This window comes from Lates calcarifer, linkage group LG21, assembly GCF_001640805.2.
Source record: "Lates calcarifer isolate ASB-BC8 linkage group LG21, TLL_Latcal_v3, whole genome shotgun sequence".
NCBI lineage: Eukaryota > Metazoa > Chordata > Actinopteri > Centropomidae > Lates > Lates calcarifer.
Genome location: NC_066853.1, coordinates 17794977 through 17818589, shown reverse-complemented (window position 1 = coordinate 17818589; position 23613 = coordinate 17794977). Strand labels below are relative to the sequence as shown.

Below are 23613 nucleotides of genomic sequence, written 5' to 3'. Positions count from 1 at the left end.
CTCTGAAATCATTTCCTTAGCTGAAGAGAGAAGGCACCTCAAGGAAAAAACACATCTCATAAGCCAGGAGGATCTGACTTGTTATCAGATAATTACTCATATAAAATCTTATATGTTATATAACAACAGGTTAATATAGAGGGAAAACCACTCAAAAGGAGGAGGCAAAAAATCCTAAAACAAATTAAAGAGCACAGGAAGCTTGTCTGGATGAATATGGTAGTGATGATGGAGGAGTGGCAGGTGCAAAGTTTTTTCGCTCTGTCACCTCCGGCACAACACTGCTCTCGGGCAGAGAGGAAACAGTAAATCACTATGCTGTCACTGCCAAACAAAATAAATCAAGACCTACAGTGTGATGAATTAACCGATTGGTGACTTGTTACCAATCATATTGATTGTGTGTGTAAAGCTGTGTGTGCATTTGTAAGGTGTGCATGTGTGTCTACTACATGATTTTATATAACCCTGAATAAGACCGTAATGTCTTATGACAGGTTTTAATGAGAAATCTGTAAATCTAGCCAAACTGTAGCAACTCCTACACTGTTAGACATCAATTTGTAATGTTCTGTGTATTTGAAGAGTTATTTTGTAATATTGTAATGCAGAGAAAAAGCAGCCTCCTTGTTCATTTCAATTTGGCCATTATTTTGGCATAGGAGAAGTCCCAACACAACTGCCTCTGGCAAAATACACTGGGTCATCTGGCAAAAAAACTGAACCTGGCTCAAGCTCTTCCATATCATCATCCAGGGCACTGCTTTAGCCAATCAATTACATGCAAATACACATTCTTTGAACTGTAGATTATGTCCTACTGTTACTGATTACTGTGTACCTGCTGAGTTCTCTTTTACAAACTGTATTACTTTTGTTGTGCAATGTGTTGCCATCTGTTTATACTTCAAACTCATGCAAGCATTACTCAACCTTGACTTCTTGGATCTTATTTCATCCTCTCACCTGTGCCTGCAGCAGCACACCCCCATCAACGCAGCCCTTTGTGCTTATTAATGCAATGCTAGTTTTGGTTTAAACACCTGCTTAAGCTATACAGGGAGTTTGTGCTAACACAATTTTAATGCCTCCCTATGTTTTGCAAGATACCTTTCCATTTGCCTGTGTTAGATGAATGCGTACCACATTCTGATAGATTAATAAATAAAACAATAAAATAAAACATGTCAGACTTCAACAAGGACAAAACAAAAAAATCCTGGATTTCTTTCCTTCATAGTCCTTTGTATCTACAGACCAATATATTACATAGATAAATATGACTGATATTTACATGTTGACATTTTAAGATGGATTTTTCCTTTGAAAGACACAATTTATAATCCAAGTGTAAAAACATGCTAAAAAAACAATGTGAATTCACCTCAAATTTATATAATCAAAAATGAACTTATTGCTGCCTTTAACAAAATACCCCATTTTAAATCCTGCTCCTTGGTTTCACGTCATAAAATCCCTGCAGTTGAGTGACATGAGGGCTACAAATCTCTCTCTGGTAAATGATCTAATATTCTGCGGCAGAGTGAACTCAAATCAGGTCTAACATCATTTTTACCATTACTGAGAGAAGAATTCTTTTCAGCTCACAGAACTCGGCTCGTTTTGGCCTTCTATGCTTCTGTGCACAGGTAACACTCTCCTTTATCCCATCTGACAGCAGGCTGTCAGCCATTTGCAGCAGGAATCAGACACCCATAGGTGTTAAAAAGGAACTGCTATGAGTCTACACTGTCCATCTGAAGGGGTTAGTTTCACCATCCTTTGAGCACTTTTGATCTGTGGCAACACAGCACTGATGCAGACAGACAGAAAATTGTGCCTCATGTAGCTTCACCTTGAACCAGCAGCGGCATCGCTGTGAGGGCTTCTCGGCCAATGTGTACATGTATAAACTCTTTGAGAATGATCCTCAACCTACTTAATGTGGCCGTTATGTAATCAAGGACACCAGCAAAGACACCCCTTTGATCTCTGCCTTTGATTTGGAAGCTCTTCACATACATACACGGCTCCCTGCTACATCTCTCAATCCCCAAGGGTACAGGCGCTCCACTGATGTGAGTGACCAGTCAGGTCACATTAGCTTTCTGTTCACTGATGGCAAGAATGATTCAAGGTTACAGGATTTTGCGAATTTTGACATGTTAGAGGAAGACGTGTGATGTTTACAGAAACTGGCTGTTAAGGGGGACTTTGAGCACCCTAAGAAGCTGAAGGACTGAACACCGTAATTAATGTCTTCACTCCATATTTAAAGAATAAAATAATTTGTCGGTAACGTGCAAATTGTCAGCTTCACTTTGGGGATGCTTTCATTGAGCAGTTTATGAATTAAAATGCCTTTTGTATACCTCCTCCATGTCAGGCTGCCAAAGGAGAGAAATTACAATTTCATTCAAAGTCATCATTCATACACAGGCAAAACCTCTTAATGTATAATGACTTAATGACTTGAAATGTCTGCTTACTGTGAACAACTGGCTATTCTTAGGTTGTTGTTTGTTTTTTTTTAACACAGCCTTTTTCTTCATTTTATTGACTGCAACTGAATATTAAAACTGCTGATTTAAGTTTGTCACAAAGACTCAAAACTGACAGGTTTAACAGTTAACATGTTTTTCATTGATGCCAGCCACATGTGTGATGACACAATGCCAACAAATCCAATGAAAAGACTTGGGCTGCAACAAATGATTATTTTCATTATTAATTCATCTGCTTATTGACTATTTATTTATTGATTGTTTAGTCAATAAATAAATAAAATAAAAAAAATACCACAGATCAAGCTGACCTCTTCAAGTGTTTTGTATTGTAACAAAACCCAAAAGAAAAGGAGCAAATACTCACATTTGAGAATTTACAACAGGTTGGCATTTTTACTCACTGCTTTTCCTTGAAAAATGACATTTATCATTTAATCAATATAAATTCAGCACAAAAAAGACCAAAATCAAAAGATTTATATTGTTAGTAGTAGTGGGCTTGGGCCTGAGAGCTGCAGACAGAGAGTACTCAGAAAGTACTGAGAACTGGACTAACACATTAAGGGTTTTGGTCTTTTCAGGGAGAAAAATATAGAATATATTACCAGTTTTACCCTATGAATTTGAATTTATAATATACCTCTATCCAAAGACCAAAAACTAAATGTTAACACAGACAGTGTAATCAAACCACAGGGACCTTCCTGCATTCATGCTGCATGTAATGCAAGTCTCTGTACCTCTGGACAGACCAGTATAAATCATATGAATATATACTGCAAATCTGACTAATGTTAGCTAATGCTAGTCTACATACTGTCATTTGTACTATGCAGCTAACCAAAATGAGTGTCACAGGATAATTATATGCATCCAATCAAGGTAACTTTAACATGCAATTAACTAGCACAATATGCTGGTAACCATAGCAACAAGCATCCGTCCCCAGTGACATAAGTACACTGAAGAAATACACTGCAACTTGTCTAAATGATTTTAAATGACAAACTTTCTAATAGCCGCCTCTCTCTCTCTCTCTCTCTCACTCACCACACACACACACACACACACACACACACACACACACACACACACTTGTCAGGACACTGACAACATAATCGATTCCCTAGCCCCTTTCCCTATCCCTAACTTAAACCTAATTCTAACCTGAAGCCTAAAACTAACTTTTAACCCTCAAACCCTTTGAAATTCTGAGGACCGGCCAAAATGTCCTCACTTCCCAAAAATTTCCTCACTCTAAAGGTCTACAACTCAAACAGGTCCTCACAAAGCTAGAAGTGCAAGTGCACGCAGACACACACACATAAAATAGATTTGATTAAGAACAAGAGGCTCAGCTTCATTAACGAACCCAGAATAAAGGTGAGAATGAAAGACTAATGTCACTGCATTTCAATTTCACATTTGCAAGGTGACGTAATTAGGTGGATAAATTACAATATTTAACTCCTGCAAGCCTGGTTTACAGCTGCAGCTTGACAATTCTGTTACATCTGAGCAGTTTTTGATCTGGAGACCCAAGGTGAGTCTTCTTTGTTGTACGCAATGTAGCATGCAATATTAAACATTTGCCAGGATTCTGATTGACCAACCTTAAATATATATATATTTGTGAGTACAGGTATGATCAGGTGCACCTGCTGTATTGCTTCCTTCCTCGAATACATCTTAGCTGCCCTACTTTGTTTATGAGCTCTGTGACTCTTAATGTTGTATTTACCTAGATGGGTAAACTTGTTTTCACTAGCAGAAATACATCTTGCACAGTTTGTAGTATATATTTTTAATTTGTATAAACAAAGGCAAGAAATTGCTGCCTCTCAAGCTCTGAAGAAGTTCCTGCTTCTCTTTTTCTTCATGTTTTATCAATATGAACATCAATCTCCTGTGTGTTAGTCTATAACACTGATAATTTTACAGTTTCTCACACAGTAAAACAGTTCAACAAGGTCATTCTCACTTAGTTGCACTGTTCACAAGGGAATCAGCTTTGTTTTTCTAAGCACAGGAAAAACTGTTGCCAACAGAGGCGACTAGACCGCACAAAATCGTTGACAGTGGTCCAAATCTGGTTGCCTGGAGCAACAGGGCAAATGTTACTGTAAAGCCCTGCTGTGTAAGTTATTTAGGGTCACAGTAGGCTCCTTGCCCTCTGCATGGCATGGGTGATAGATATTTTTGACCAGATTTTAACTATAAAAGCTTGAAAAAAGGAGATTGATCAAAAAAAACAAAACAAAAACATTAATTAAATGTTTCAGGAATGTGGCCTCCTTGTTGAATTTTTTTATGAGTGAGATACTGTTCAATGGTGTAAATGTGGCATGCATGACTTGGGTGATATGGTTACAAAAAGCAGCATACAGACATTAGTCTTTCTTCAAATTGCACACACTTTTTTTTTTTTAAAGGCAGCCAAAACTCTTTCTGTTCTTCATGTAAGAAATTTCACCCACTCTTCCAGCAGATCACTTAAAGTTCGGAGATATTTTTAGGCTGCACACAGCATGTTTAAAATCTACCTACAGCTTTTCAATGATCTTTGAGACAGGCGACTGTGACTGTGAGACCACTCCAAAAGCTTCAGCCTCTGTTTCGTGAAGTAATTCATGGCAGACTGGTACCCAGAAATTGCTGATATTTAGAGGAATCTATTCTTTCCTCTGTCTGTGAAATGCGCCACTGGCAGTCTCACAATCCCAAAGAATAACACTTCTACCCCCATGCTTAACATTTGGGAATGTGTCCTTTTCACCTAATGCTACTCCTTTTTTCACATACACTTTTGGTGATTGTGGCCAAAGAGCTCGATTTTGACTTCATCTGTCCACAGCACTTGCTTCCAAAATTACTCTGGTTTATCCAGATGTTGCTTTGCAGATCGCAGACACTGACTTTTGTGATAAGGTTGCATGTAAAGTTTCCTTTTGATGACTCTGCCACATAGACCCTGTTTGTGCATCATCACTGCACAGCTGTATCAGCTAAACCTATCCTGCAGGTCCTTTGCAATCATATGGAGGTTTTGCTTTTCTTCTCTGCCCAGCAGATGTGCAGTTTTATCTAAAAGTTTTCTTGGTCTTCCAGACCTTATCTTGACTCCCACAGTTCCGCTTAACTGCCATTTCTTAATGACATTTTGTAAAGTGGAAACCTTGAGCTGGAAGCCCCTTTGATATCTTTTTATAGCCTCCCCTGCATTGTAGGCATCAGTTAACTTCATTTTCATATCCTCTGTCAGTTGGTTAGTGGAGCCAATGGTTGTTGAATTACCACAGGGTTTTAAGAGTCAGACAATTTATTAGCTGTGGAAGTCTCTTTAGCTCACAAGGCCTAATGAGTTAGACGAGTGTTTTAAGCAAAAGGGTGTCCGAACTTCAGCACATGCCACAATTTCTACATTTGAAAAAAAGGGCTTATTTTCATTTTCTGTTTGCTGTACTTATTTCTTTTCACCCTGAAAAGCAGCAACCTATGTCATTTGACCCAAACAACTGGATACAACTGTATGTGCCATTTACACCTGTGTCTTATAATCTCTCTTAACTCAAAAGAAACAAATTAGCCAACACTGTTTAAAGCAAAGTAAATCACTGACCACAGTTCTATTAATATAACAAGACAATACAAAAACTCTAAATAAATGCTTTTAAGGATGGTTAATGGAAAACTAATGATTGAATATTTAAAGTTTGAGTGAAAATAAACTGCATGGTTGTTTTTCTGCCACAGTATACATATCTCCTCTGAAAATCACATATCCTGTGTTCTCCTTTGAGAAAAAAAGGGAAAAAATAATCAGTAACGAAAAGGTTTCATTATGGAGTCTCCTATCTTTCCATTAATCCGTCGGGATGCTGAAGATGGAGATCTTGTTTCCATATAACCAATCAAATCATTGCAATAATGCCACCACTCTATCAGGCATACAGTCACTCTGACTGACAGCCTCACAGAAGCTTGCTACAGAACAAGAGCCACAGACTTAACAACAACCACCACTGACTTTAGTGTTCCTTCTTATTTAACATAAAAACATGAACATCTTTTAGAGAACCTGACGGTTACCTCTGACCAACCAAACAAGAAATTTCTTCTAAGAGTTGAATTTCTCTCTGCTGATCAGTGCACATCATTGTGCCTGGCAAACTGTTGGCATTCACAGTCTTTGTCCATTTTTAGAGAGCTCATCAAGTGAACACTGGCAGCATTCATTCAGGTTTGTAGTCTCAAAAAAGAATTTGTCTCTTCTTTGGAGATAAGGTCATTGCAGAGGTGCTTAAGCAATGATTCAGACATCATACATATCTATTTAGTTTGATTTTCTTACAAAAACTGCCCACGGTGAGGGAATTCTGAAGAATATCAAAAGCTCTTTTTGCATGTAGTGACAGCCATTTAGTCTGCACAGGCAACTTTAAACACAATGGTGTTTGCCAGAGAGCATGACAACCCACAATAAACAGAGAAGATGTTATTGTCCAATCAGACATGAGTTGAATTGATGGGGTTGTTAAGGAGAGCAATAGCCCTTTTCATTCAAGACTGGTCATTATGTCAGCAACTGACTGAGTGCAGCCCACACAGATGAAAATCTATGCCCCTCGGAGGACAAAGGAACTCCGTGCTTAAGACAGCTGATTGTGGTGGGAAATAAGAAGTGCTTATGAGTCCTGTCTAGGTTACAAGTTAATGTAACTTTGGATTACTTGAGAACTGGACTATCTGTGTAGCCCCTGTCTGTGAATCACAACTTGTCTTTTCCTGCACAGCCAGAAGATGAACTCAAGAAAATGTTTGGATTATGTAACTTTGTGAAGCCATTTAGCCTTGAAAATACACTGAATAACCTAATGACTCACAAAAATCAGCACTTTCAATTACTTCTGCTGTACTGGTTGTGTTATTGTGTATGTTGTATGACTGGTTGTTGCTTTTCCCCCCACATCTAGGAACATGGCCTGAAGGTGAAGCTGACCCTTCAGAATAACGGTCGGTCCCTGCAGAGTGTCCTTGTGTATCCTAAGACCTGAATGGTAACGGAGTGACAGGAACATTTTAAAAAGTTCAACTTATTCATCAGGTTTGCAGGACTCTCAGCAGGAAGTTTGTAAATAATTTCTCACACTGTGTAGTCCTCATGCATCCATGCCCTCACTGTTCAGAGTCCTCTGGGTGAATGAGATCAAGGCACTTCTGCTTACATTAGCAAACTTGTACTACACTTGTTGTTAGGCTGTTTATGAAGCCAGGAAGTGGCAGATAATCACAGTACCTGTGCTTGCATTCACCAACTTCTCCAAGTCAAACTGATGTCTAAGTTCAAACTGATGCCAGTCATCAGAGGCTTCAGGCTGTTTTCAAAAGGAGGGAGGGGGTAAATTTGTGATCCATATGCAAGCCACAGAGTGTGTTCAAAGACAAATACTGAGAATTACACGGTGAGGGTTACAGCTGCAACCATGTTCCGCTTTACATATCACAAGCTTCTTGTAGCAACATTAGAAGCAACGATATTGATCAAAGTAGGATATGTAACTTTTCAAATATTTTCCTCTATAGGAAGGGAGTAAACAATAACCCATGGGTTGCAGAATCACGGTGAAATGTATTTATCAGTTTTAGAAATGTGCTGTTTAAAGTTTCATACTACTTGGCTGTTCGCTGCTTTGCATTCTGAGATCAGTGTCAGCCATATCACACACACAACAGGAACCTCTGCAGATTTAGCCAGATTTTAATCATGATGGGATGAGCCCAGCTGTTTGAACTCAGATGGGAAATCCTCTGCCATGCAGTGCCAGATCAACTATGCTGGCCATTTGGCACCAAAAATCATGTGAAACAAGCTCTGATCAAACATTGATTTAAAGACCCACATCGGTGGTTTGGCTAGATTATATAACAAGCATGTGCCAATACAATGCAGTTTACACTGCTGACAACTCCAACGCTTCAACAACACTCTATAATGCCTAAGGTCCATTAAAATGTTTTTCTTACCTTACTAGGAAGCCCATTAACTCTGCACTACATTTTTCTGATTTTTAGTTGATTCTGTAAACAGTTGCACCTATTAAACATTACTGCAATTTATGACATAATAACCAAAAAGCAAAAATCACATCAAAGTTCTGCAAAGTTGTGGTGAGAACTCTGTTGCCATGGCCCTTCTACCCTGATTGTTCAGTTCAGCCTGATGGCCAGCTCTAGACTGTCCTTATCCTCTGATTTTCAAAATCAGTCTCTGACCAAATACTGTATGTATTGAAAAATGTAACTATCTATGCTTTTAGAAAAATATGTGGAAGTAATTTAAAGAGCAAGTGATTGTTGTTAATAAGCTATGGTGCATTCGGAAAGTATTCAGACCCCTTTTCTTTTTCTTTTTTTTTCACATTTTGTTAAGTTGCAGCCTTTTACTAAAAATCAAAAAATCTGGCACACACCTGTCTACTTGAGGTGCTGCTGCAATGAACATTCCCAAGAGCACAGCTGGCTCCATTATTTTTACATGGAAGAGGTTTAGAACAACCAGGACTCTTCCTAGAGCTGGTCGCCCAGAATGAACAATCAGGGGAGACAGCCTTGGTAACAGAGGTGACCAAGAACTGGTCAGCCTGGCTGAGCTCCAGAGACCATGTGTGGAGATAGAAGAAACTTCATTTTTTAACATGGACTGGAGTCGCATGAATCAAAATTATTTGGGATTTGGACTGTTTTTGATCTGGAAGCCAAACAATCATTGTTTGAATGCGACAGTCTGAGTATTGCTGCTGATCATGTACATCAGGTAGAACAGGGGATTGGCAGCATGAATGTGCAGTTGATAAATCTGCAGAAAAGATGTGATGTAATCATGTCAACATGGACCAGAATTTCAAAGGAATTTCGACAACATCTTGTGGAATCCATGACACGAAGTAATGAAGCTGCTTTGAGAGCAAAAGAAGGCCCTAGCCAGTATTCTTATGTTGTTCTTAATAAAGTGCTTCGTGAGTGTATATGAGTTCATAATTCATGATTTATTGCAACCAGGCAATTTATTAGTTAAACTAGAGCAGTTTAAAGTTACACTGACAATAAAGGTCTCACATACACTACATTGCAACTTTTTTAGAAAGTCAATAATCCTCTGTGGAGAGAACAGTAATGCACTGCTTTATTCAGCAACTGGTTTATTTTTGAAATTATAAATCAAGCATGTTTACTTTTGACTCCATTAATTTATAAGCATGTGTTGCAAAATGGTGTGTATGTAAATGACTGCCAGACCTCCTGCCATGGCCCTGATGTAAATTCCATGACTTTCTATAACTAAACTGGAGCACTTCCATGACCCAGAAATTTGTATTCCTTTCTAATTTGTTAATGTTGTTCTTCAGCTCAGGAGATGTAAAAAGGGGGCAACAACCTGGTTTCCAGTTTGCAGTTGTAGAGAAAAATCACATGACAAACATTAGTGAATACAGCAAATGTCCGTCTCTGCCTGGGAAGCATCTGTCAAAATGTGTTGATATTGGAGAAAATTCAAACGCAGTGGGTACCCTTGATTTTGAATGCATTATGAAACACGTTATGTCGGGTGCGCTAAGGAGGAGAGCTACCATCATGGTACCATGGTAACTCGGCAACAAGCCCCCCATCGAGCTCTCAAAAGCACTAGCATCCACATGTCAGGGTCAAGAATGGGGAGAAGACAGAAATAAACTTTGAGATGTTTTTCTGATGCTTTTTGCACACATCCATCTAGGAACAGATGTAACAGTTTAGACAAAAAAGAGCTCCATAAACGAGTCTCTCAGTTTTTATAATGTCTTTTTTAACAGCACATTAGGCTTGACTTTTATTCATGATTATGTTTCCATTGTTATGAAAACACTGGTCTTTTCATTCCTTTAATGGGTTTCTTATCCTGAATGGATGCCATTTAAATCTCTGCTTTATCATTTTGACAGGCAGCTGTCCCTAATCATTCTTTTATAGGGGAAGAAAAAAAAAAAAAACATGAGACTGTGTGATTGTGCTTTGACTGAGTGTCCTTTCTTGAAGGTACACTGATAACGGCACACAGTATTTGAAGAAAACAGCTTTATGCAAACTTAACGCCCCCCCCCTTTTTTTCCAAATCAGACACCACTATCTTCATGTGCTTAAATGCTATTTAACTGGAAACCAGTTATTGCAGGATCTGTTTTTTCCCCACTCAGATTCCACAGGAGGTTTAGTTGATGACAATTTCTGCCTGACATTGTTTACAACAATGTGAGCTAAATTATGAAGTAACAAAGCGAAAGGGCGAAACTTTCCCTTGGCAGGGAAGGAAGCAGTTGACATCAGTAAAAAGCAAGACAGTAATTTCCCATTTCTGTGATGATAAGCACCTCTGCCAGAAGCTTACTGTCAACATCTTCTCACACCAATAAGAAGTAGAGCAACTGAACATGTTAATTATTTATGGAGCAGCAACTGCAGACTTTGAAAATGCAACAGCAAGAAAATCATCTTGCACTTCAGAGAAGAGCAAATGGATTTGCATGGCAGAGCAAATTAAACTTCTGACCTGGTGGCTGATAATCAATCTATCTAGAAAAAACTGTCTGTTACATCAGTCGGTCAGGTAATTAAGGCTTTAATGTGGGTGAGCAAACAGGAGATGAATGATTAACACTAATTATCAAGATATGGGCAGTAGCACAAGACTAATTTCCACACAGAAAATAAAGAATCACACATGTCAACTGTTTTCTTACCTGTGAGCCTTTTCCTGAGCTGCCAGCAGTGAAGTTGATGTGAACTGCCAGAAAGGAAAGAGAAAAAGAAAGATTTTAGATTATGATACAGACAGAAAACAATCCTTTTAAACTGATCCAAATACTCTCTTTTTTTCTTCAGGCTGTATCACCTCTCCACCTGAAGGGCTGCCAGGTGCAGCTAAAACAAAACAACCTGATTCATCTTGTTATTTATGAAAAATATTTAAAAGATAGCTCAGAGCCCAATTCCTTCGTGCTGACTGGATGTTGGATCTCTCAGAGTGCAGTGCACCATTCATCTATGTGAGTTTGTAATTAGAGCACAGAGAGCTTCTATCCAATTACATTGCCATCGATTCTGAGACAAGAAAATCTTTGCAGAAAGATTCCCAGGATTTCAAATCAATACATCCAAAACAGCAGTGCCGCTGAGAATGAATTTATACACCGGTTTATATTAAATCAGGCTGCCTGCACTCCAACATCAGTCAGCTTTAAATCTGACTTTAATTAGGTGATAGAACTGAGAAAGAGTTAAATTTCCCCTCCTGACTCGCTGCAGCAGCCATTAGAGGCCAACTGAGAGTGTTGATTATAACCTAAAAGCTAGCAGATATGTTTTCTAGGAACAAGCAAGCTGAAATTCCTGCTATAGAGCTTAATGCAATACACAAGATATACAGAGAAAGGCCAGTACAATGTACATATTTCATGAGATTGATAACAATGGCTGTGACTTTGCTCTTACAACCCAATATGCACTGATTTGGTCAGATATTAATTCCTGCCATTGCAAGGGAACCCTCTTCTTAAATTATTCAAAGAGCTAAGTTAACTTCAAAACGCCTGTGTGTGTAAAGCCTGGAGTAAAGCCACCAGTTCAGTACAAACGAACAACATAATAGACCTAATTATTTTAGTCATGAAAGGGCCAGAAAACAACAATGGATGCAAGGCAGTTTTTAAACCGTTCAAATTTTCCAGCTGAGCCAAAGAAATAATATTTTTCTATGATCCTCACAACAAGAGGACATGTCTATAAAAGAGCAGAAAATACCCACATTAAAAAGTAGTGATTACACTTCAGGTCTTCACCAATTTGGTTCACAGAATTTTCAAAATGGGACAGGATCTGATTTTCATGCTCAATTTTTAGGTTTCATTGTATCAAAAACTTCTTTTGTTTGTTGCTGCAGAAGGACACGGTTCACTGCAGTTTACGGTTAACAGAGTTTTTGAGATGAGGACAGCTCAGATGTGCCTCCAATAAGAGACAGTAATGAGAAATGTGGGGAGGAAACACAAAAGAGCTGCTGATCATCCATCAGCCTTCATCAGTGCAGAGTGCTTTGGAATAATAAAAAATAAACACACACACAAGCAGCAGCTTATTAATAGAAAAACTATATTTATAGTTTTTTCAGTCAATTTTCAGCAATTTAAAATACTAAATAAGATTAGTAATATTAAAAATAATGTTACTATTACAAATTATTAAATGAACTGTCATGTTCAATGTTTACAACCAAAAAAGGCTCACCTGTACTTGGTGATAAAAGGAGCAACAAAAGACACTAAATTTTACAATGCAATTTGCTGCTGCCTCCTTTTGAAATAAACAAAAATCCAGCTTAAGCCAAATTACTATCTGGTCTATTGTCTAATTTCCTTGTATTCTAATAGCCATGTAAAGTTCATGTTTAAAATCATATCCAGCAAATCATGACCTCTGTAGAGTGAGGAGAGTGACTACACTGTCAACTTGCATCCCAGTTTTTCTGTCATTATTAAAAATGCAACGTTTGGCGTGAAACGAAGCTTCCTACAGGAATACATTCAAGTTCACAATACATTCTGCTACATCTGCTCAAACCTCCCATCTTTTCATGGCTCACCCTGGAGAGGGAGAGGAAGAGACACAGGGAGTTGGGGGAGGAAGAGAGAGAGAGAGGGGGAGAGGGGGAAGGAGAGGGAAGGGTGGAGGAGGGGTAACTCTCTACATAATGTCAGGAGTGCTGATGGGAGCACCTCCATCGCATCGCCTCCTCAACCTGCATAATCAAGTCTGTTGTTTCCGACCATGTTTTCAATTGAGCCACACAGAGGGAAACTTGCTTGCTTTGATTTTAGAAAGTCTGGAAATCACTCCACATGATGAAAGCTCTGAATGGTTTAGCTGAATGCTTCTCAACAAGCTACCCAATTTACATTGTCATTGTATTAAAAGAAAACGTCCGATGCAATTAGCTGAGAAACACTGTGCTTATAACAATGGGAAGGAATCAGGTTGGTGTGGTTCTATCTTAGGAGAGTTTAAAGAATCTGACAACAAAGAAACGTACGTATGGTGGGGACATACTTTAGAAAATTACAACTGTTCTTCCTTCTAAGGAACTTCTTGTCTAGAACATAAAAGTCATGATGGATTCAGAGTAATTAAACAGTGATTTGCTTGTTTGACTGTTGATGTCTGACATAACCTTCTGCTTCATACAGGCTTTAATGGGTAGAGATACCACATGAAAATACTCTGAAGTAACTAAATCACATTAACAAAGACAGCTATGCAGGTGTATTACATTAACTTGAATGCTAATTAGCAGTCCGGATGAGCTTTGAAACAGCTCTGATAGTCACCATATCCATGTGGAATATTAAAAGCAAAATGAGACAACTAAAGGCTTCCAAAGAGGCTGAGTAGTGAAGAGGCCAAACTACAGCTGCACTGGTCCTGAAAAGCAAAGTTATTTAACCTGGCAAAGACAATAAAATCAGAAATTACTATGTTAGCTTCACAATGCTGATATTTATGACAGGGCTGCCATCCAGAAACCACTTCTGAGACCAGTGCACAAACATCCCAGAGCTGAGGGCCATTAAACCTGGGATCCAGCTCTTGCCAACCCCTTCTAAAACCACTGACAGCAGCTCCCAGCACTCGACTTCCCACAAGAACGCTACCTGCATGGCACAAAATGGCATAGAAAGGCTGGTGAAGACAGTAAGACATTCAGCAAGCCAAAGAGACTTGTTGGCAAATAAAAACAGAGATAAAAGGTGAATGCATATTCAACTGAGATTGCACAAGTGGTGACAAAGTGGACTCCAATGGAATTCTTGTGTTGTTCTGTTTCTGCCATTAAAGTGTGTACACGTTTAAGAGACCTTGCTTTATTCATGCAAATTTCATGTCTGCAGAGGTTTTTTGCACTCCACATTCACCACAGCATACACCAAGTACTGACACTACAGAGGTTTTCTAACTGGCAATGTATGCTCTGACCATGTGTGTGTGCAGAGCCCAGGATAACTACGTTCATATTGGATGACTCTGCACCTTACAATTTACGTCCAGGGCAAATGTTCAGTGCCAAAGCAGAGCAGTTTGCCCTACGTGTAGCGAGGCATAAAGTACAGTGTGGAGGTCAGGCTGGTAAATGGGTGTCTGGCAAATACAACTTTGTGCAGGAGGGTGTTTGCTACCAGGCACAAATGTTCAATTAACTTTTGCCTTTTTATTTTAACCATATACATGGTGTTCCCCTAACCTTAACAACACCTAGTTACCATGCACAGAGTGAGAGAGTTTTCAAAACGCTGGCATTAGATGAAAAAACACATTGTCACTGAACCTATTCTGGGGGTTTGCAGGATTGTTCTATTTGGGTGATCTTGTCTGACGACAGGGTTTGTGTCTGTGAAATTGTGACAGCTCAGACTAGGACTGATCTCAAAAACTTAACAAGAATTCCAGTTCTTTCTGTTATGACCCCTCTCAGTTTTATTCTTGTTTCTGTGTATTCAATGGAGTGAAGTCATACAGCTCAATGAAAGACATTTTTAACTCTTGCAGCCCTGTCTTGACCTCAATTTGTGTTCCTCAGAGCAAGAACAAGAATTTTAGTTATTTTATTTTGTGTGATCAATCTCACACTTAAAATCTGTTTTGTGTTCAGTCACAGAACACATCTTAAGAAGATGAGAGTTATTCAAGGTTCATTACTGTGAAGTTTGGATTCCACTATCTGGTTCCTTTGTGATCAAAAACAACTTTAAAGCTAAATTAACAAATGTATTAATTTTGGTGAAAAAAATGAACAGTCGATTGCAAGATGCCAGTGTTTCCCTCTATAATTATTTCATGGGGAAAATAACACAGGGACAGGGGCAGCAAACACAATTACAGTAAAAGTAGCTCCTCAAAGAACAGGCACAGATGGCACACAGTTTACGCTGCATATACAGTTGTACTAATGCCCCTGATTTGTATTTTTGCAAACTGCTCTGCAAACTGTTAGGCATGCAGGAAGCACAGACTTCATCTGGCATTGTGTCATATCATATTTAAACTTTTTATTCACACTCAAGCACTGCCAGCAGCCACCTAGAACCCTTACTGGCAACTCCTAACCTTGTTAGAGTCCCTAGTCGGCGCTCACTCGTGATTCCAATTTTTTATACAGTTAATATTCCATTTACAACCATATTTTGACTAAGATTGTCATAATTTAGAAAAGAACAATTATACTAAAAAAACAACCAACATGGAGTATGGTGTCTGAAATACCATAAGCCATTAATTAATTGATCTGCAATCTCTTATGTATTCATACAAACCAGCTTCCTCTAATCTCTAAAACTCTAACTTCAGTGGTCATATTGCAAACAACAAATTCTAAATGTTACAATCTGTGACTAAATAAATTGGCAATTTTTACAGTCTTATGGATTGGCTCTGCCTGGCAAAAAATTATATAGGGTTAGACAATATGAATGAAATCCTATTTCACAGCACATGATGATTAATTGATTAGTTGATTAATTGATTTGATAATAATTTGAATAATTTTTCAAGTAAAAATAACAAATATTCTCTGGCTCCAGTTGCTCTAATGAGAAGATGTTTTTCTTTGTCTTATGATAGTAAAGGAAATGTCTTTGAGTTTTAGACTGCTGACTGTACAAAACAAACAAATATATGGCATATATACTACTATATACTAAAAGACCAATCAATGAACTGAGAAAATACTTGACTGATTAACTGATAATGAAATTAATTGTTAGGTTGCGGCCCTAACTCACTGGACAGCTCACATTTGCACTTGAATATTATAGGGACTTACAGATATTTAGGGGAGAGATGGAAAAATCCCTCACAGTAGACAAATTTATAGTCTCATGAGATACTACCACTAAATTTTTTAGAGACCGACGCTTAATTAATGTTTTCAATCAATAATTTAAACAGCTAAGACCCCATCACCCATTCATCCCTGAGCCAAAAGCTGGTCATTCAGGACAATGTTGAGTAAAAGGAGCATCTCTCAGCTCTTCTTCTGTATTCCTCAAGCACTCACAGACCAGTTAGAGATGTACAGTAATCTCTCCAGCATACCCTGGATCTGAGAGGGTGAGGCCTCTGTGGAGGGCATCTTTAGCAGGTGCCTGAACCACTTTCATTTGGCCTCTCTCACTGTGGAAGAGCCACAGCAGCAGCTGCACCCTGAAGTCCTCTTGAATCCCAGACCTCCTCACCCTGTCACCCACATTGAGGTCGTTCCAGCCTGCAGAGAAAACTCAACGTGGCTGCTCGCATCCTCAATCTCATTCCTTCAGTCGCTACCCGAAACTTGTGACCGCAGCTGACTGATCAGAACAAAGACAGTTGTTTGAGAGCTTCTCTGAGTGGCTCAGCTCTCCCTTCACCACCAGCATCAATCCCAAAATCCTTTTTACTGTCACTTCTGAATAAAACCATAAGACACCTGAATTTAGACATCTGGATGGGGAAAGCAGACTTTTTTCTTGCAGTTCAAAACAGCTCTCTCTTCCATGTTGTAACAAAAAAATTGGGATAAGCAATTATACCCATTGTAAATAAATTAACTTTGATTTCAGCTTTAAAATAAATCCAATTTGTGAACAGCAGCCTTTCCACCCGGAACAGTGTAGCATCCACATATCCACCTTCAAATATAGACTCACAATTGAAATGTAGCCCATGTGGAATGAAGCACTGTAGCCTCAAACTTGGAGGTGGTGCTCCTCATCGCAAGTGCGTCACACTCAGCTGCGAACCGCTCCAGTGCACATCAGAAATGACAGTCTGTTGAAGCCTCATGGATGACATCATTGAAAAACAGCAGAGGTGGCACCCTAATGTCACCAGACTGGACACTCTCCACACCTCGGCCGTGCCTTGATGTTAGGTGCATGAATATTACATGTGGTGGTGGTGGGGATGGGGGGGGGCTAGACAAGCAGCCTTGTCAGAGTCCAATGCCCAACTAAACATGCTTGACTCTGTGCCAAACACACAAACACAGCCTTTGCTTGCACACAGGGAACTGGTGGACTGCAGCAGTGACCCTGGCTCCCCACCCTGTCCATACTGTACTGTAATTCTTACATATCCTCAAGCTTGAAATGTGGCTCAGTAGTATATGTTTTTCCTCACTGTGCAGCACCTTCACTTAAGATGAAAGGCTTAACCCTTAGCTAGTTATTAAACATGGATTAAAATGAGATAAGGCACAATTTTTGACCTGCAGTTAAATTAAAAGTGATAGGTGATCCTGAATGATATGTGACAAATTGTCTTTCATTTAAACTAAAAAATGTTTAAGGATTGTAAAACACCAAGCTGATTTTTAAACATAGTATGAGCATGTATTAAGTAGGCAAAGAGAGAATGTAAAAAAAAAAAAAAAAAAAACTGTAGTTGAAAACTGTGTAGGTTAAAAAGTAATTATCCTAGATCAGATCCAATTAATAATAAATCATTGTGACCGGTTGCAATTTTTTGCAGCATTAAGATTTGCTTATTATTTCCTGTTTTATTTACCCAAGCAGGTGTTACACTTTCTTGCTGTACTAATATTTCTGCAGAACCTTGTGTATTCTGCCCCCCCCCGCCCCCCCCTTTATTACATTGTGACAATTTTCAGTCCTAGCAAGGCAGGCAGTCTCTCCTGTGCTCAGCATTTATCTCATTCTGTTCAGGTGGACGTCCACATGGTACACTGGGCCAGTGCAATATTGGTCACTCACTGCAATTCCCTCCACAGCTGCAGCCACATATTGTGTGCTGCACCCCACCCAACAGACATGACACATCACTGAATGTATTCAGATATTTGCAGTATGTGCATAGATATATATAGAGAGAGATGGTTGTGCTTACTGTTGACAAGCACAGCACTGTATGGAAGGTCAATCAGTGGTTAAAACAAGCTTCTGTTCCTGAGAAAGTAAATTCACCTGAGATATTTGACGTTTAAGCCACTACCCATTTGTCAAAATAAACAATCAAGTCAATGCCATAAAGTAAAAATGTTATTCATCCAGAATTTATATGCAACAAATCTAACAACTATTTCAATAAAAGTACACTGACACTCTTTCATATGCTGTGGGTATACTTTCCTTTTCACCTTTTTGACAACAAAAACAGGAATGAATCACTCATGGATCACATAACTGCGACTTGTAGATAATCGTGCTGGACAGCCCGACTGACAGGAAAAACCGTGACTTGGTGAAGCTTACAGCAGCTGTAGCCTGGGGTGCATTCATCCTCAGGCTTGACTCCCACTAGAGCAACGTCGATGTGTCAGGAAAGCAGCAGCTACTTAACGCGCTTATCGCGAGTGGGAAAAGATTTCAAGACAAACGCAGTGATTCCTAACACTTGCGCTTTCAAACCCTTTCCTGCGATTAACTGTAGTGTAAACTTACAGTCATTGGTCTACATAAACCCACATGGCAACCGGTACGTGCAAATCGCCTTTCAACTCCTCAGGAAGTTGAGGCGAATCATGGCTCCGCACTTCTCAAACAGTTATGGGAATATACTCGCAGCTCGTATCTTTTTTTTTTGCCGCTGGAAACACTGTGTTCAACGCTATAGTATCGCTTCTTTCCAAACACAAGCTTCGTCTTTGAAAACAGCACAAACTGTTTACTGTTGAGGGTGTCACTACGTCCCTCACAGCTGTCTTGGTCTAAGTCACCCCCCCCCCCGACATGAGGATTAGAAAGTAAAGTGAGGACTTACAGAAACAGAGAAAAATCAAACAGCCTGCCACTTTGTACCCGATGTGAGGGTCGTTCGACAGCATCCTGGGAGAGTCCTGCGAGCGGTGGAGGTGGTGGAGAAAGCTCTCGGTGCATGGGCTTTCTGACAGTGTTAAAAAAACAACAGGGCTTTTCCTTTTCACAGTTTCACGGAAAACGGGGAGTGGGTTCGTGCTCTGGTAGGAGGCATCCCCGGTTTCTGTACGAGGCGCAGGGACGCGCTCTGCTGGCGGGAAGAGTTCACTGAGCTCCGCCGACAGGCAGTCCGACCACAGCTGAAAAAACTGATCGCACTAACAGGCTTTGTTGCCTTCAAGTGCTCCTGTGAAACTCATGCCTCAGGGCACTAACCACGGAAATGTGATCTTACTGGTCGTTTTTTTTTTTTTTTTTTGGAGGAAATAATAACAGGCCACATAGTTTGATCAGAACCGCACCTTTTATAGAGAGAACATAAGCTTAATAGGGCCGTAGCCAGGATTTTCGAAATACTAAAGCTATTTTTTTCGATATAAAAAAACATGTGGGAAATGCCAATCTCATTTTTGTCCAGGCTTCTTAATGTCTTTTTTATCCAGCCAACAGTCCAAAATTCTAATACAGTCAGTATATAATGATATAAACCGGAGCAAAGCAGCAAATCCTAACTTTTTTTTCCACAGTGCTACACTGCTAAATAATCGTACCAGAATCAGAATTAAAAACTCAATGTGTACCTTTTTTTTTGCGATAGGTCAATGTAAAGTCCTCTTCTGGTGTAAAATCCCCTAAAATCTCAGGAACAATATCGAGATAATGATTTGGATGTCGTTAATTCCCCGAGCCAAACAGCTAACGTTTTGTTTTGTCAGAGCACAGGTGTTACTAATTGCATTAATTAACGATGGTTCCGTTCCTTCTAGGTCATCCAGTGGGTCCCTGGAGTTGGAACATCTAAATGGGATGCAGTCATTATTAGTGTTAAAAATAAAACCTGTGCTTTTTTTGTGTGAAGTTCAAATATCTGTTGTGAAAAAAGTCAGTCACAATGATGTGTAGACTCACTGTAGAGTTTTAATGACGAGACCTCAACGTCCTCCAGTTAGATGCCATACTTGCCTTTGGAGAAGCAACAGGGAACAATTTAAATAAACTTTTTTCTTTTTCTTCCTCATTCATTATTTATTTATCAAAACTCACAACACACAATTGTCTTTGCTTAGCAGCAGCAGGAGCTTACACACTGTGATTCTGTCTCACTTTCCTGTTGGTTAAGCTAAACTCGTTAGTAAGACAGCTCAAACCTTGATCATTCTCATTACTACATGAAGACTGTTGACATCATTCATTTCCAGCATAACTAATCAGCCAAATGAATTCATTCATCTCATCATCAACCTCAAAGTGTGCTGGGCCTGTAAATGTGTTTAGTTACTAGTTGCATAATTGTATTGTCCACTGTTCTCTGGAAAATAAGGTAATAATGCGTTACTCTGAGTTCATCTGAGTTTCTAAGTGTCTAAACTCTGTCCAAAATGGAAACACCATTGAAACATGTTAAGTTGATGAAAATGAAAATGAATAGATGGTCTAATTCTGTTTATACATATTCAGTGGATATAATTAATGTTGAACTTAGCTGGTTGTTAGCTACCTCTGTGTTCAGTACCCCATAATTTTGGCAAAAGGGGTGTTTCACTTTCACAGCTGCTTTTTTATGTGCAGTTTTAAAAAACAGTATTCCCAACATCCTGTGAAGGCAACATTCCTTCAGATGAACTCTGGCTGATCAGTGCAGCTTTATGACAACAAGCCTCTCCAAGAGCTAGAAACAAGAAAACCATGACAGTGTCACCCTGAATTTTTTTTTCTCCAGTGATAGTACATGAAAGAGTAATTTGGTGGACAGTGATGGTTACTTGATTTTACAGTCTTACAACGGTCCGATTTTCTGGTCCATGACTGCTGGCGAAAGAAGCAAAGAGTGTGTACTTTACTGCCACTGAAGCTGTTGCATGATTTGAATGACGTAAGCCTCGGCTCTGTAGTTTTTGGAGAGTCTAACATGTACTGAAATATTGATTATCTATATGGAATTATATGAGTTAGATTCCAATTAACAGAGTAAGATGGTTTTCACTTCAACATCTGCAGCCTGGATGTAACTAAAACACATGGATGTGTGGATAGCTGTGACCCATAATTAAGATTTTTCCGCACCCAGAGTATTTCCTGACTTCCATTTTCAAAATGACAGTTCTCTCCCTCCCTCCATAGGTGCTTATATTCATGGAACATCTCTGAATAATGCAGAGCTCCCACTGCTGTGAATCTATGTGGGTAATTAGGTTATAGGGTAGGGCCGGGTGCTAATATTTGCTGTAATCAAAAAATAAATGTGCTGTGTATAACCTCCCCTGGGTTACTCTTGTAATTATTGTTTGTTAACATTAAATTGCTCGCCCTTATACTTTCCCAGTGAGAGGAGGAGGGAAAGTGCTACAGTGTATCTGTTTGAGTACACAAAGGATGATAAATTGCAGGTTTTCAAGATCTCCATGGATATTATTTCTATGAATGGTGACCCACCAAAATATAGATACAGTTGTGACAGTTTACTTGATGAACTGTGCAAAATGCAATTGTATGCAGGCCCTGTGTAATACATCCCATTTCCTCATTTTGTTATGGTATGTCACATTTTATTTTGCTTGCACAAACATGACTGTGTCTGCACTCATACAGTGTGTCTCACGTTCATACCCATACCTAAAATGCTCATCTGAATACCTTGATTCTTCACTGTCGCATGTTCTAAAACCTTACTACCTTTGCAATTTAGAATATACTCTGATTAGCTATCATAAGAGTCTCTACCCTCTTCATTGTAGCCTAAATAAGTGGTAAACTCCAATGTCAGATAGACCTCTCACTTAATTAAATCACTGAAAGTTATATAGCAGGTAGAGAATAGCTCAAGCAAGGTCATTACATTAAATTTTAATGTATGACATTTTTAATTTATAAAATATGAGTCTGACCAATTTAGGCTTTTATTAATAATACAATGCATGCGAGAAAACCTTCACAAGATCATGGAACATGAAACATTTATCATACAGAGAATACATCATATCTCAAATATAAAGAAATGCATAATGCAAATCAGGACCATTATTATTGTGATATGTTTTATTTTTTCACTAATTTAATAAGATTTTAAGAATCGGGTCTGGGAAGCTGGCTCAGTAGCATTAAATTCTCTGTATCCCAGCCCTATAATTCTTCAAACTGATAAAACAAACTTGCTGGCTCGAGCTGATAAGTCCATATTCACTCTCCTCTTAGCTCTATTTTACTCTCCACCAACTCTTGAGGGCTCTTAAGCAGCAAAATGCTCAACTATGTTATAATAGCTAGCAGCTGACTTGTTTGGTGCTGAGTGGGTGGTGTGCAGTTGATTTTTACAGATTAACATCTGCCTCCTGTGGCCAAACACTATGAGAGCAGTGAGAGTGAACCAAAACTGAAAGTTGTGGGCCATTAAACAAAAAAAAAAGCTATAAAGCTTCATAGAGTTGAGAGGAACTGCAGAGTCAGGTGATAATTCTCACTATGAGGGACCACTTTGATGTATAGGTAGTAATGTGATCTATTGTTAATGTAATATTTGAATATTTGTCTAGTTTATAATAAAGAATATTCATCCATCCATCCATTATCTATACTGCTTATCCATTAAGGGTCGCAGGGGGGCTGGAGCCTATCCCAGCTGTCATTGGGCAAAAGGTGAGGTACACCCTATACGGATCGCCAGTCCATAATAAGGAATATGCATAAGCAATTTCTTTCCATCACTTAACACATTAGTGTGTTTTTTTCAAATTCACTTTCCAAACTGATTCACTTAAGTCTCAAGAATACCAGGGAAAATGTGCTTCATAGCCTTAAGTAATAAATGTCAAAGTCATTACTGCTGCTCTACTCTAATGGTAATGTGTTGCTAACTGCCTTTTGCTTTACGTCATGCTAACACTAAGATGGGGACAGTGTGTGTTTCAAGATGTGACCGAGAACAGCCTAAAGTTTGTGTAAAACCCTTTATTTCTTTGTTCAAAGCATTGTAAAGTTACATTCATTAATTTTTTCCCCTACTTGTTATGGTCTTTGTTTGGGAAAGGCGGTTAAATATGATTACATATATCCCTATAATTCTCACCATTATGTCAGTGGATTTTATTTGTCTTTGCTCTGTCTATATAATACAGGAT

General features: G+C 38.9%; 1 protein-coding gene across 1 annotated transcript in view; it reads right to left on the bottom strand.

Annotated features, from left to right (window-relative positions):
- The window catches only part of b3glcta (beta 3-glucosyltransferase a), a 58303-nt gene extending 38671 nt beyond the window's left edge, over window positions 1-19632 (bottom strand). Inside the window, 2 exon segments of the mRNA XM_018665298.2 lie at window positions 11282-11325; window positions 19344-19632. Coding sequence (XP_018520814.1) covers window positions 11282-11325; window positions 19344-19407 — 108 coding nt within the window. The 5' untranslated portion in view covers window positions 19408-19632.
- Between the last annotated feature and the right edge of the window lie 3981 nt (window positions 19633-23613).